This window comes from Zalophus californianus, chromosome 6 (assembly GCF_009762305.2).
Source record: "Zalophus californianus isolate mZalCal1 chromosome 6, mZalCal1.pri.v2, whole genome shotgun sequence".
NCBI lineage: Eukaryota > Metazoa > Chordata > Mammalia > Carnivora > Otariidae > Zalophus > Zalophus californianus.
This window is the reverse complement of record NC_045600.1, coordinates 74,942,706-74,957,799: the sequence shown is the minus strand read 5'-3', so window position 1 is coordinate 74,957,799 and position 15,094 is coordinate 74,942,706. Positions and strand designations below refer to the sequence as shown.

Here is a 15,094-nt window from a genome sequence, read left to right as displayed (position 1 = left end):
CCCAGAAACAGACCCTCAACTCTATGGTCAACTCATCTTTGACAAAGTAGGAAAGAATGTCCAATGGAAAAAAGACAGTCTCTTCAACAAATGGTGTTGGGAAAATTGGACATCCACATGCAGAAGAATGAAAGTGGACCATTTCCTTACACCACACACAAAAATAGACTCCAAATGGTTGAAAGACCTAAACGTGAGACAGGAGTCCATCAAAATCCTAAAGAAGAACACAGGCAGCAACCTCTTCGACCTCAGCCGCAGCAACTTCTTCCTAGAAACATTGCCAAAGGCAAGGGTAGCAAGGGCAAAAATGAACTATTGGGATTTCATCAAGATAAAAAGCTTTTGCACAGCAAAAGAAACAGTCCACAAAACCAAAAGACAACCGACAGAATGGGAGAAAATATTTGCAAATGACATATCAGATAAAGGGCTAGTATCCAAAATCTACAAAGAACTTATCAAACTCAACACCCAAAGAACAAATAATCCAATCAAGAAGTGGGCAGAAGACATGAACAGACATTTTTCCAAAGAAGACATCCAAATGGCCAACAGACACATGAAAAAGTGCTCAACATCGCTTGGCATCAGGGAAATCCAAATCAAAACCTCAATGAGATACCACCTCACACCAGTCAGAATGACTAAACTTAACAAGTCAGGAAATGACAGATGTTGGCGGGGATGCGGAGAAAGGGGAACCCTCCTACACTGTTGGTGGGAATGCAAGCTGGTGCAACCACTCTGGAAAACAGTATGGAGGTTCCTCAAACAGTTGAAAATAGAGCTACCCTACGATCCAGCAATTGCACTACTGGGTATTTACCCCAAAGATACAAATGTAGGGATCCGAAGGGGTACATGCACCCCAATGTTTATAGCAGCAATGTCCACAATAGCCAAACTGTGGAAAGAGCCAAGATGTCCATCGACAGACGAATGGTTAAGGAAGAAGTGGTATATATACACAATGGAATATTATGCAGCCATCAAAAAGAGTGAGATCTATCTTTTTCAACAACGTGGATGGAACTGGAGGGTGTTATGCTGAGTGAAATAAGTCAATCAGAGAAAGACATGTATCATATGATCTCCCTGATATGAGGAATTCTTAATCTCAGGAAACAAACTGAGTGTTGGTGGAGTGGTGGGGGGTGGGACGGAGGGGGTGGCTGGGTGATAGACATTGGTGAGGGCATGTGCTATGGTGAGTGCTGTGAATTGTGCAAGACTGCTGAATCACAGATCTGTACTTCTGAAACAAATAATGCAACATATGTTAAGAAAAAAGAAAAAGAAGAAGATAGCAGGAAGTGAAGAATGAAGGGGACTTAGTCGGAGGGGGAGACGAACCATGAGAGACGATGGACTCTGAAAAACGAACTGAGGGTTCTAGAGGGGAGGTGGGTGGGGGGATGGGTTAGCCTGGTGATGGATATTAAATAGGGCACATTCTGCGTGGAGCACGGGTTTTATGCACAAACAATGAATCATGGAACCCTACATCAAAAACTAATGATGTAATGTATGGTGATTAATATAACAATAAAAAATTAAAAAAATATAGAGTTAAGACAACTGAGGATTGATGAAGAGGAAGTGGACAGGTGGATGGGCAATATGGGTGATGGGTATTAAGGCTGGCACTTATTGTGGTGAGCACTGGCTCTTATATGTAAGTGATGGATCACTAAGTTCTACTCCTGAAACCAGTATCACCCTATAGGTTAACTCACTAGAATTTAAATAAAAAATTTAAATAGAATTTACAGTTATGTCTGTTTCTTTTATTTTCTCACAACTCTGATTTTATCTCAATTTTTATCTTCTTCTATAAAATATTGAATAGTTTTTTAAATTCCCAAGAATCACTTATTCCATATATCATTGATTAGTGAGAAATTTCTAGCAGCATCTTAGAGCCTCTCTATATTAATCTCTAGTGAAAACTAAACTGGATTGTGTCATTATGATTGCCTCAATTTTGCCTTATTTTGACCCTCAAATACCTCCTCTGTTGGTAGTAGTGTTATTAAAGTACTAAGAATTCAAATACAGACTTTTTTGATTCTATAGTCAATATCCGTAGATGAAATGACATGATTTATAGTTGTTCGTGTTGTGAATTTGATTACTTAATTACTTGTTTAATTTTGAGATATTTACTTCTCTGACAATAACGATGGTATATGCATAGGTGTTTTGATGTGTCTATTTTTTTTTAATTAAATCTTGCTTCTGTGACATCTCCCAAAGTATTTCCTACTTCTGTTGAAAGATTTACAAGCAATCTTTCCAAGTATGGGAAAATAAAATAGCTCTGAAATATATCTTCCTTAATCCTTACCACACTGATCATGGAACATATAAAAACGACCTTCATTTATCAAACATGTTTTTATTGAGTCTCTGTTTTATTTTAGGCATTTTAAAAGCTTCGGGAATGTAAAAATAACAGACCAAACTTCAGTCTTCAACTAATTTGCCTAACATTCTTGGCCTTTGTCTCTGTCACACAAATTAGTTGCCAAAATTGCTTCTATACTTCACTTACTTTAAAAAGCAGTAAAAATAGGGGCACCTGGGTGGCACAGTCAGTTAAGCCTCTAACTCTTGGTTGTGGCTCAGATGATGATCTCAGGGTCCTGAGATTGAGCCACACAGTGGCTTCGGCACCCAGTGTGGAGTCTGCTGGATTCTCTCTCCTACTCTCTCTGCCCCTCCTACTAGTGCTCACTCGTATACTTTCTCAAAATAAATGAGTAAATAAATAAATAAATAGTTTAAAACAAAAAAATTAAAAGCTGTAAAAATAAAAATTCTTTACTGTCCATTTGTATTTTGTGTCTAGTTAGTTCTTAAACATCAATTCAATTTTCCTATCTTTGATTATAAAATTTTAGTAAAGAGTACAAAAGCCTATGAATTAGTCTTAATATAATTCTGAGGATAAAAAATACCAATGAGGGTTTTTTTTATGATAATGGTGATAGTAATATAAAGTTTGCTCCAAATGGATAAAGATGAAAATATCATGGCTCATTTCTGTACACTTTCTGGCATCCTCCCTAAACTGGTTATGGTAGATCATACTATTGTTTCATTAAGGGAAATCAACCAGTTTAAATTTTCACCATATGTATCTTTCTGTCATTGAAAAATCTAATGAATAAATAATAGTGAAGTCCTGTTGTGAGACAAGCATCAAACTAAACACATTCCCATTTATTGCCATTTTTAGCTCTCACCAGGGCACTGAGAGGTAGGCATCATTCTATGTATGCTACAGCTTATGAAACTAGGGCTGCAATAATTTAAATGACTTGTCTAAGATTCACTTGATTTGTAATTCAAAGAAAGTTGAACCCACACCTTTAGGCATTTGCTCTCTTAATTGCTCTACTAGATGATAGTTGTGTGATGAATGATGAAACCAACTAATATATCCCATTTGTTTGTTGTTATAAAGTTATATAAATTGGATTCACTCTAATTCATCTAACTGATAACCTCTAAATATTTTGTGAGTGTAAGAAACACATATAGATTCCTTATTCAGTTCATTATATACACCTGGTTAGAATGTGAAAGTTGAGGAGACAATAAAACCAGAGACAAGGTGGAGACGAAAGTTGTGAGTTTGGAAATGGTAGTTTGTACCAGTGTGTGGCATCAAACTAAGGGAAAAGAATGGGTGGAATAAGGTTTGATCAGATGAGTGGGTAGAATGGAAGAACACAATTGATAGAAAAACAGAAAACAGATGTTTCAGAGAAGAACAAGGCAGAAGACAGAATAATTCAGTACGAAAGGAGTTTTTCTGAGTTTAATTATGGTGCCATTAATAGTATTATGATTTAATGGAAGAAAAATGAACAATTAGGCTGTCATCTCTTAACTCATTAGTAAAAAAAAAAGTAATTATTTTTTTTAAAGATTTTATTTATTTATTTGAGAGAGAGAGAATGAGAGATAGCATGAGAGGGAAGAGGGTCAGAGGGGAGAAGCAGACTCCCCGCTGAGCAGGGAGCCCGATGTGGGACTCGATCCCGGGACTCCAGGATCATGACCTGAGCCGAAGGCAGTCGCTTAACCAACTGAGCCACCCAGGCACCCCCAAAAAGTAATTATTTTAACCTCAGATTCTCTACTCTCAAAAAATCACTTCAACTGCTTATGTCTCCTGCTTTTTCCAAGTAAGTACATTCCTGTCCCACAGTTTCTGCATGGCTGACTTGACCTCTTTGTTCCGAAGTGTATAGATGAGGGGATTCAGCATGGGGGTAATGATGTTGTAGAGTACAGACACCATCTTGTCCACAGAAAATGTGGAGAAGGGACGAGCATAGATGAAAATACAAGGTCCAAAGAAGAGTGTTACCACCATGAGGTGGGAGCCACAGGTGGAGAGTGCCTTTCGCCTTCCCTCCTTGGAGCCAATCTTGACCAGGATAGTGGAGTAGGAAGAAACCAGCACCACAAAGGAGCTGGTAGAGATCAACCCACTGTTAGATACCATTAACAATTCAATGACAAATGTGTCTGCACAGGCAAGTTTGATGACAGGGGGAACATCACAAAAGAAGTTGTCCACCTGGTTTGGTCCACAAAAAGGTAGATGGATAGTGAGAATCGTCTGGACAGTAGAGTGCAGAAACCCACCCATCCAGGAGGCAGCTACCAACACACAGCATAATCCTCGACTCATGATAGTGGTATAGTGCAGGGGGCGACAAATTGCAACATAGCGATCATAGGCCATCACTGTGAGCAGAAACATCTCAGCTGCCCCTACAAAATGCAGAAAGAAGAGCTGCACGATGCATTGGTCATAGCGAATGAGCTTGTCATTATCAAGAAAGTCAGCCAGAAGCTTAGGGGTAGTTACTGTTGAATAACATAAGTCCAGGAAAGAGAGGTTGCCAAGAAGGAAATACATGGGTGATGAATTCAGATAGTTATCAGAGGCCACTGTGACCATGATGAGGACATTCCCTACCCAAGTGGACATATAGAAGAAAAGAAATAGTACAAATAACCCTGCCTCAATAGATGGGGTCTCTGAGAAGCCTGCCAGGACAAAGTCTGTCACCACCTCTGTTTGGTTTTCATCCATTTGACCTGGCTCCTTGATCAAAGAAATTAAACAAGGGGTATTAGTAACATTGGAAGTGAATGAGATATTTCACACAAAATGCAACAATCATCCCATTTCAACGGAAATATTTCTCTCTAGGATATATATCCTTGTTGATAAGCTGGAAGAAATTATTTTCTCCTTAAGTGATACTGAATATATATTCTTCAGTAAGTTCCTTTAACTTCAACTTGATGCATCTCTAAGTTACATTTCCCTGAGATACTAGTTTTTTAATAAAAATCTTCAGGAAAAAGAATTTAAGATTCCATGGAACAGGCATTAGGAACTGTAGAGGTTTTCCTTGGGATGGGAAATTGTCCTTTGTAGATGGTTAGGCTGCTCTAGTAACCCTGTGCCCTTCTCTATCACCATAACTCTGGTGGGGCTCTACTCTGCACATAGCTGGAGGAAGAATCACATTCCACTTTGAGCTTATTGCTAGTTCATTGACCCTTACCTAAGTTTCCTGAATGTCTTCCCATCTAGAATACATTTCTGTCCAGCTTATTGTGTGTGATACGTTTCTGATCTTCAGTATTAGCTATGGACATATGGACAAGATTATGCTCTTAATGATAAAAGTAGAATGATAAAAGTGTTATTTATACATTCAGGTGACTCCCTCTTTTATCTGATCATATTGAATAAAAAGAAATTATTTCTCTGAGATAAAAGAATTAGCATTCCAGGGAGTGTATGTGTGTTTGTATTTTTTATGCATTCATATGAGCAGTGGCTGGAAGCATCACTTCTGTATGTGATGAAATAGGTGATAGTCCCATGAGGAGTGTGGGGGCTCATGATAGCTGCTGTTGACTCAAATTCTGCAGTTCTACAATGCACAGAGCAATATTTTTAGCAATTAAGGGACATAGTAATTTAAAGTTTAAATACTGGTGAATTTTCTTTATCTCATCATAGTTTATGCCTCCTCTATAAACTGAATATATTTAGGTAATTCAACAAGAATAAAAGTTTTAAAAAAGAAAATTAATTTTAAACTATATAAAGTTCAGTTTAAATAAAACAATAAAATTTACATATGTCAATAGAAATGTGCTCTCTAACGATTGTAAATAACAAGAAATAGTATGAAGAAGTATTCCAAAATGTAAATATTATTTTGTTAAAATGATGTTTGCAAAAAGATTTATTAACCTGAGAAAATAAATATGTAATAAAGGGAAAAAGACACTAAACTACATTTAAAATATGACAAAATCTATAAACCCAGAAAAGCATAACTATAATCAGCTAGATTAAGGATCAAGGCAACAATGTTCATAAATGTTGACTTTTACAATTGGGACTTTCTTTTTACTTACTGAAAGCTTCAAATTCGCTACAGTGAACTCTTATATTTATGATAAATACCTGAACTTTCTGTGACGTTGTGTGGTGATGCATATCCACAGGTCCTAGGACTACTTTTATCTGAAAAATTTGATATTTGGAATTTGCTCTTTTTCTGAAACTTATTATTAATTTACAGTTACTAAATTTCAGCTAAAAATTCCCCTTAATTATAATCCATGTAGCTTTTTTTTGACAGTAATAGTTGTTATTTATGTGTAGATCAAACCTCAGATTTATGGTTTGGTGTGCAAGAAGTATTTTACTATTTACTACTCTAAAAAGTTTTTCTGATTACCAAAATAATCATTGCTTATTGGTGAAATTTAGAAACCTGGAAAACATGAAGAATACAATCATCCAACATCCAAACAGAGACACTGTTAACTTTAACTAGTCATATGTTCTTAAAACTGTTGTTAAATGCATCACTTAATTTATATAATTGATAATGCTATTATATATGCAATGTGATATATTACTGAAAATGCCATAATTACCATTAGATACTGATTTTGCAAGTGGGTACAGATGACAGGAGCATGAAAACTTTCAGTATAATGGATCTTCAGTCCGATTACACACTTGTCTGTAAAGTGTAGATTCTTAGGTCTTGCAGTCACACGTGTCTGGCATGCTAATAAAACAAAGCCATTCTAGACACTATAGAGTCAAGACTATAAATAAATTCGATGGAACCCCCTAGTTGCACTGGCCATCGTTAGGAAATTTTGATGTTTAGGGATTTAGGTATTCAGATACTTGCAGTCAAATCACAAAGGGAATCATTAAAAAATATAATCACAACCTTTTGCCAGAAATTATGGAACACAGAAATATGTGTGTATGGGGGTGATGTTGGGATGTGAGGGTAAAAGCCAATGGATAAGAAAGAGAATAAAAAAGAAAAAAGATATGATAGTTGGAATTAATGTCACCTGGGTTATATTGGGAATTAAGTGTTCCCTACACTGAAGTGTTCCAGTTGACAAGAGGGATAATGAAACATTAAGCAAAGTTTGGCTGTAGGTGCCTTGCTGAATACAGTACACCTTTACTTTCATGACTTTCTCCATATGGAGCACCTTCTCTAATCAGAATTTTTGACTTCAGATTTTATTTTTCCAAATTATAGGAATATGTAAAAGCAAAAATCTCTCCTTTATTTCACTGCCACCTCTATACCACTGTGTGGGGTGGGGTAAAGAGGAAGAGAGAAGAGATTCATGGATGAGTTTCCATTTAATATATGTAGCTCTAACTTTTTCAACTGATACATGCTATTTTTTAAAACATGGGTATGCTATAATGAAGTACTCTATTGATAGCATGTAGATCGTCTATTATTTTATTATTCTTACAAATAGTGCTATATTAAACAATGTTGAATTTTGAATTTTGTTCATAGTTCTTTAGACATTTATTATTTATAAGGGGTAGAGGCCTGAAAGTAAATTTCTGAAGCAAACGTTGACAGAGTATTTTTTCTCCCAAAGTAGTATGCCACTTTATGCTCCCATGAATAAAATACATGGCACTAATGTCACACTCTTTTCAACACTGGATAATATCAGCCATTATTGTTAATTTTAATTTTACAAATGTGATGGGTAAAATGATACCTTGTTATCTTAATTTGCATTTGCCTTATCAGCAGTGTGAATGAACATTTTTAAAGATTTTTATTAGTTACATATTCTGAAGATTTCATGTTCATGTTGTCACTTTACATAGTTTATGTTTTCATTGTTAATATACAGAAGTTTTCTAGATTTCAAAGATATTGCATGATGCAAATGTCTGAAATACTTTTAATTCAAATTTACAATCAGTTGAATTTTTACTTATGTAAACTTCCAACCAAATGGAGAAATAGAACAATAGTGTATCAAAGAGGCATCCTTATGCCACCCTCTCAGCCAGTAATCCCTACAGTTAACATTTTTTATGATTTCTGTCACCTTTGATTAATTTTGAGCTACATCTAAATGGGATTAGATGATACATGTGCTCTATATATTTGATTACTTGACACTATGTGAAATTTATCCAAACCATTATGTTTATCAGTATTTCTATATTTTTATTGCCAGTGAGTTGTGTTATTGCCTCCATTGTATGAACATACCATAATTTACTTACACATGACACTGTTGGACTTTTGGGTGATTTCTCATTTTTGGAAGATACAAATATAGCTGTTATGAGCATTCCTATACATGTTTATTAAGGGGTGTTGTTGGATGTTATATTAAGTAGGGCTTTATTTTTTTTTTTTTTAAAGATTTTATTTATTTATTTGACAGAGAGAGAGACAGCGAGAGCAGGAACACAAGCAGGGGGAGTGGGAGAGGGAGAAGCAGGCTTCCTGCAGAGCAAGGAGCCCGATGTGGGACTCGATCCCAGGACCCTAAGATCATGACCCGAGCCGAAGGCAGACGCTTAACGACTGAGCCACCCAGGCGCCCAGGGCTTTTTTTTTTTAAAGATTTTATTTATCTATTCATGAGAGACAGAGAGAGAGAGAGAGAGAGAGAATGGCAGAGGGAGAAGCAGGCTCCCAAGGAGCAGGGAGCCCGATGCGGGGCTCGATCCCAGGACCCCGGGATCACGACCCGAGCCGAAGGCAGACGCCCAACCATCTGAGCCACCCAGGCGCCCTAAGTAGGGCTTTTTAATCCTAGAGTAGATATAGATTTAATGTTAGAAACTGTCAGACATTCTTCAGATGTGATTGTACTAATTTATAATCTCCCAGCATTGTAATAGAGTTTCTGTGACTCTACATCCTCTTCAACACTTGTATTTATCCATCTTTAAAAAATATATTTTAGAGGCTCCTGGATGGTGTAGTCAGGTAAGCTCTTGGATTTGGCTCAGGTCATGATCTCAGGCTCATGAGATTGAGCCCCATGAAGGTCTGCTTAAAATTCTCTTTCCCTCTCCTTCTTATGTACTCTCTCTCTTGCTTTCTCTAAAATAAATAGATCTTTAAAAAATATATATACATATATATTTTAGCCATTCTGCTGGATGTGTTTCTGTGCTTTAATTTGCATATTCCTGATAGGTAATGATAGTGAACACATTTTTCATGTGGAAATTTTTTTCGGTCAAAATTTTTATTAAAATATTTTTATTGAATATAATTGACATACAATGTTACATAAGTTTCAGATATATAGTATCAGGGTTCAGGTAATCTATATTGCTAGGCTTACCACAAGTGTAGCTACTATCTCTCACCATACAATGGTATTACAATACCATTGATTATTTTCCCTATGCTATACCTTCCATCCCCATGACTTAGTCATTCCATAACTGGAAGCCTGTGTCTCCCATTCCCCAATCACCCATTTTGCCCGTCCCCCCATTCTCTTCCCCTCTAGCAACTGTGTTTGCTCTCTGTATTTATGGCTCTGTTTCTGCCTTTTGTTTGGAAATCTTTATCATAGAGTGTCCATTCAAATTGTTTGCTCAGTTGTTAGTTGGATCATGTACATTATTTTATTGACTTATCCAAATTTTTTGTATATTGTATAATAAAATCCTTAGTTGGATATATGTTTGCAATGATCTAATCTTTTCAATGACTTACGTTTTCACTTTCTTGGTGATGTATTTTAGTAAACAAGTTCTTTAATGATATCGTTTTTTTATATATGGTTAAAGTCATTTCTGTTTTAAGAAATCATCTCTGTGAAAGTCACGAAAATATTCTCTTATAAACTAGATGCCTAAATATTTTAGCTTTTCACATTTGGAATTATGATTTGAACTACATCTAAATGGGATTAGATGATACATGTGCTCTATATATTTGATTACTTGACACTATGTGAAATTTATCCAAACCATTATGTTTATCAGTATTTCTATATTTTTATTGCCAGTGAGTTGTGTTATTGCCTCCATTGTGTGTGTGATGTGTGTGTGTGAGGTGGGGCATCAAGTTTTGTTTTCTTTATGGATGTTCAGTTGACCTAAAAACATTTATTAAAAAGACCATTAATATCCCATTGGATTGCAAGGGAGGCTATGTGATAAATAACATGAGTGTATAAGTATGGGCCTCCATTTCAATCTGTTGCATTATATTTGTGTTCTTTGCTAATAAGTACTGTCCTAATCATGCTAGACTTTATATGAAATCTTGATAGCTGATAGTGTAAATCTTACCCCTTTGTTCTATCATGTTGCTTTGCGTACTTTAGGTCCTGTGCATTTTCACCTACATTTTAGAATCAACATCTCAGATTCTTTAAAAATATTTATGAAGATATTGATTGGGATTTTAACGTATCAATAGATCAGTTTGGGGACAGTTGCCATATAGCATTGAGTCTTGTGATACATGAACATGATAAATCTCTTCACTTAATTTTTCTCAGTTAGGTGTTTTAGTATGAAGAGGAAAGGTCTTGTATCATTTTTTGTTAGACTTTTATTCATCCTTATGACATTTTTGAACTATTGTGAATTTTTTCCATTAATTTTATTTTCTAGATTGGTTGTAGCAACTTTGCTAAATTCACATAGCTTAGATATTACATTGAATCTATAGTTCACTGTTAGTAGTGTGGATATCTTAACAATATTAAGTCTTCCAATCCATGAATGCAGGATGTATTTACATTTATTCGTGTCTATATTTTATTTAATCAATGTTGATAGTTTTCAGTGTTCAAGTCTTTCACCTCCTTGGTTAGATATATTCCTAAGTATTTTTTTGATGCTATTGAAAATGAAATTGATTTGTATTATTTTTTTATTATGTTCAGTTAGCCACCATATAGTACATCATTAGTTTTTGATGTTGTGTTCAACGATTCATTAATTGTGTATAACACCCAGTGCTAATCACAACACGTGCTCTCCTTAATACCCATCCCCCAGCTACCCCATCCCCCCACCCCCTCCCTTCTGTAATCCTCAGTTTGTTTCCCAGAGTCCAGAGTCTCTCATGGTTTGTCTCCCTCTCTGATTTCTTCCCATTCAGTTTTCCCTCCCTTGCCCTATGATCCTCCGTGCTCTTCCTTATGTTCCACATATGAGTGAAACCATATGATAATTGTTTGAAATTGATTTATTAATTTCCTTTTTGGACTCTTTATTGTTAGTATATAGAAATGCAAGTGATTTTTCTTTATAGTTTTATTGAAATTCCAGTTAGTTATCATACAGTGTAATATTAGTTTCAGGTGTCAAATTTAGTGTTTCAACACTTACATACATCACCCAGTACTTATCACAAGTGCAACTGATTTTTGTGTGTCAGTTTTGTGTCCTGCAACTTTGCTGAATTTATTTTTTAGTACCAAAAATGCTTTTGATGATATCTTTATGATTTTCTACGTATAAGATCATGTAATCTACAAACATATAATTTTATTTCTTCCTTTCCTGTATAGATACCTTTTATTATCTCTCCTCCTTGCATAATTGCTTTGGATTATCCTTCCAATATTATGTTGAATAGAAGTGGTGGGAATGGGCATTTTTGCCGTATTCCTGATCTAGAGGAAAAGCTTTTAGTGTTTCACAAAACACTGTAATGTTAGCTGTGGCTTTTCATAAATGTTATGTTGAGGTACTTACTTCTATTCCCATTCCTTGTTTTTGTTTTTAATTTTTATTTATTTTTATTATTGATGTATAATTGACACACAATGTTATATTGCTGTCAGATTACAATGTATTAATTCAACAATTCTGTATATTAGTGCTTACCACAATAAATGTAGTCACCATCTTTCACCATACATTATTACAGTAGTATTGACTGTATTCCTTAAGCTATACTTTTCATCCCCATCACATTTATTTTATAACTGGAAGTTTCTACCTCTTAATCTCCATCTATTTCACCTATCCTCCCACCTACATCCCCTCCGGCAATCATTAGTTTGTTCTCTGTATTTAAGAGTCTGTTTTTTTGTCCATTTCTGTGGTTTTTAAGATTTCACATATAAGTGAAATCATATGGTATTTGTCTTTGGCTTATTTCACTTAGCGTAATACCTTCTGGGTCCATCCACGTTGTCACAAATGGTGATATTTCATTCCTTTGTATGGCTGAGTAATATTGTTTTATATACACACACACACATATATATACACTTTATATATAAATTTGAAATACATATATACACATATATATGTATATGTGTGTGTGTGTGTGTGTGTATAAATTCATCCATTCATCTATTGATAGATACTAGATACTTGGGTTACTTCCAAGTCTTGGCTGTTGTAAAGAATACTGAAGTGAATGTCAGCATATCTGTATCTTTTCAAATTAGTGCGTTTTGTTTTCTTTGGATAAATACCCAGAAGTGGAATTACTGGATCCTATGGTAGTTCTATTTTTAATTTTGTGAGGAAACTCCATGCTGTTTTCCATAGTGGCTGCACCAATTGCTTTCCCACCAACAGTGCTTGAGAGCTCCCTTTCCTCCATATCTTCTCCAACACTTGCTATTCTTGTCTTTTTTATACTAACCTTTCCAGCAAGTGTGAGGTGGTGTCTCATTGTGGTTTTGATTTGCATTTCACTGATGATTAGTGATGTTGACTATCTTTTCCTGTGTCTTTTGGCCATCTGTATGTCTTCTCTGGAGAAATGTTTATTCAAGTCCTCTGCCCCTTTATTGTTTTGTTGTTATTTGTTATTGAGTGTTATGTGTTCTTTATTTATTTTGGATATCAACCCCTTATTAGATACATTGTTTTATAAATATTTTCTTCCATTCTGGAGCTTGCCTTGTCATTTTGTTTGTGGTTTTCTTCATTATACAGACACTTTTTAATTTGAGGTAGTCCCATTTTTTTTTTTAATTTTTGCTTTTATTACCCTGGCCTGAGGAGACAGATCTAAAACAGTTTTACTAAGACTGATGTCAAAGAGCATATTGCCTATGTTTTCTTTAGTTTTATGGTTTCAGGGCTTTCATTTAAGTCTTTAAGTGCTTTTGAGTTTATTTTTGTATACGCTGTAAGTGGTTCAATTTCATTCTTTTCCATGTAGCTGTCTAGTTTTCTTAACACTATTTACTAAAGACTGTCTTTTCCTGATTGTATGTTCTTTCCTCCTTTGAGCTCTCTATTTTGTTCCCTTAATGTATGTGTCTATTTTTGTGCCAGTACCATACTGTTTAATTACTACATCTTTGTAGTTTATCTTGAAATTTGGGATTGTGATACCTCCAGCTTTGTTCTTTATCAAGATTGTTCAGCTATTCAGAGTCTTTCCATGGTTCCTTACAAATTTTAATTTTATTTCTATTTTTGTGAAAAATTCCCCTGGTATTTTGATAGGGATTGCATTGAATCTGTAGATTGCATTGGATAGTATGGACATTTTAACTGTATTATTCTTCCAATCCATGAACACAATATATCTTTCCTTTTATTTGTGTCATCTTCAGTATCTTTCATCAGCGTCCTACAGTTTCCAGAATATAGGTGTTTCAACTCCTTGGGTAAATTTATTCCTAAATATTTTATTCTTTTTGATTTGCAGTTTTAAGTGGGGTTATATTTTTAATTTTTTTCTGATAGGTTATTATTAGTGTACAGAAACATAACAGACGTCTGTGTATTAATGTTGTATCCTGCAACTCTATTGCATTCATTTATTAGTTCTAATAAGTTTTTGGTGGAGTCTTTAGGGTTTTCTATGTATAGTATTATGCCATCTACAAACAGTGATAGCTTTACTACTTTCTCATTTGGATATCTTTTATTTCCTTTTCTTCCCTAATTGCTGTGGCTAGGATTTTCAATACTGTGTTGAATAGAATGGTGAGTGGATATCCTTATCTTATTCCTGATCTTAGAGGAAAAGTTGAACTGTTGAGTATGATGTTACCTATACGTTTGTCATGTGTGGCCTTTCTATGTTAAGGTACGTTCTCTCTATACCATCTTGTTATGAGTTTTTTATCATCAGTGGATGTCAAATTTTGTCCGATGCTTTTTCTGCATTTATTGAGGTGATCATATGATTTTTATCCTTCATTTGTTAATGTGGGGTATCACGTTGATTGATTTGCAGATCTTAAGCCATGTTTGTGTGCATGGAATGAATCCCACTTTGTTATGGTGTATGAATCCTTTTAATATATTGTTGAATGTGATTTGTTAGTATTTTTTTTGAGAATTTTTGCATCTATGTTCATCAGTGATAGTGCCCTGTATTTTTCTTTTTTTGAAGTGTATTTGTTCCTTTCTCGTATCAGGGTAATCTTGGCCTTGTAAAACGGGTTTGGAAATGTTAATTCTTCTTACTTTTTAGGAATAATTTGAGGAAGATAAATATTAACTCTTCTTTAAATGTTTGGTAGAATTCACGTGTGAAGCCATATTAACCTGAACTTTTGTTTGTTGAGAATCTTTTGGTTACTGATTCAGTTTCATTACTAGTAATCAGATGATCCAGATTTTCTATTTCTTCATAATTAAGTCTCGAAAGATTGTATATTTCTAGGAATTTTTCCATTTATAGGTTCTCTAATTTGTTGACATATAATTGTTTATAGTATTCTCTGATCCTTGGTATTTCTGTGGAATAATTTGCAATTTTTTCTTTTATTT

General features: G+C 34.8%; 1 protein-coding gene across 2 annotated transcripts; it reads right to left on the bottom strand.

The window, feature by feature from the left end:
• Positions 1 to 4,177: 4,177 nt before the first annotated feature.
• Positions 4,178 to 10,989, bottom strand: LOC113910031 (olfactory receptor 4Q2). Of its 2 annotated transcripts, XM_027571812.2 has the most exons (2): positions 10,971 to 10,989; positions 4,178 to 5,100 (listed from the first exon to the last, which is right to left on the bottom strand). In XM_027571812.2, exons 1-2 carry the CDS (start codon positions 10,987 to 10,989, stop codon positions 4,178 to 4,180), a joined length of 942 nt encoding a protein of 313 aa, XP_027427613.2. The 2 variants fall into 2 exon arrangements, with proteins under 2 accessions (XP_027427613.2, XP_027427614.2); XM_027571813.2 differs by lacking the exon at positions 10,971 to 10,989 and having other exon boundaries at positions 4,178 to 5,119.
• Positions 10,990 to 15,094: the final 4,105 nt, after the last annotated feature.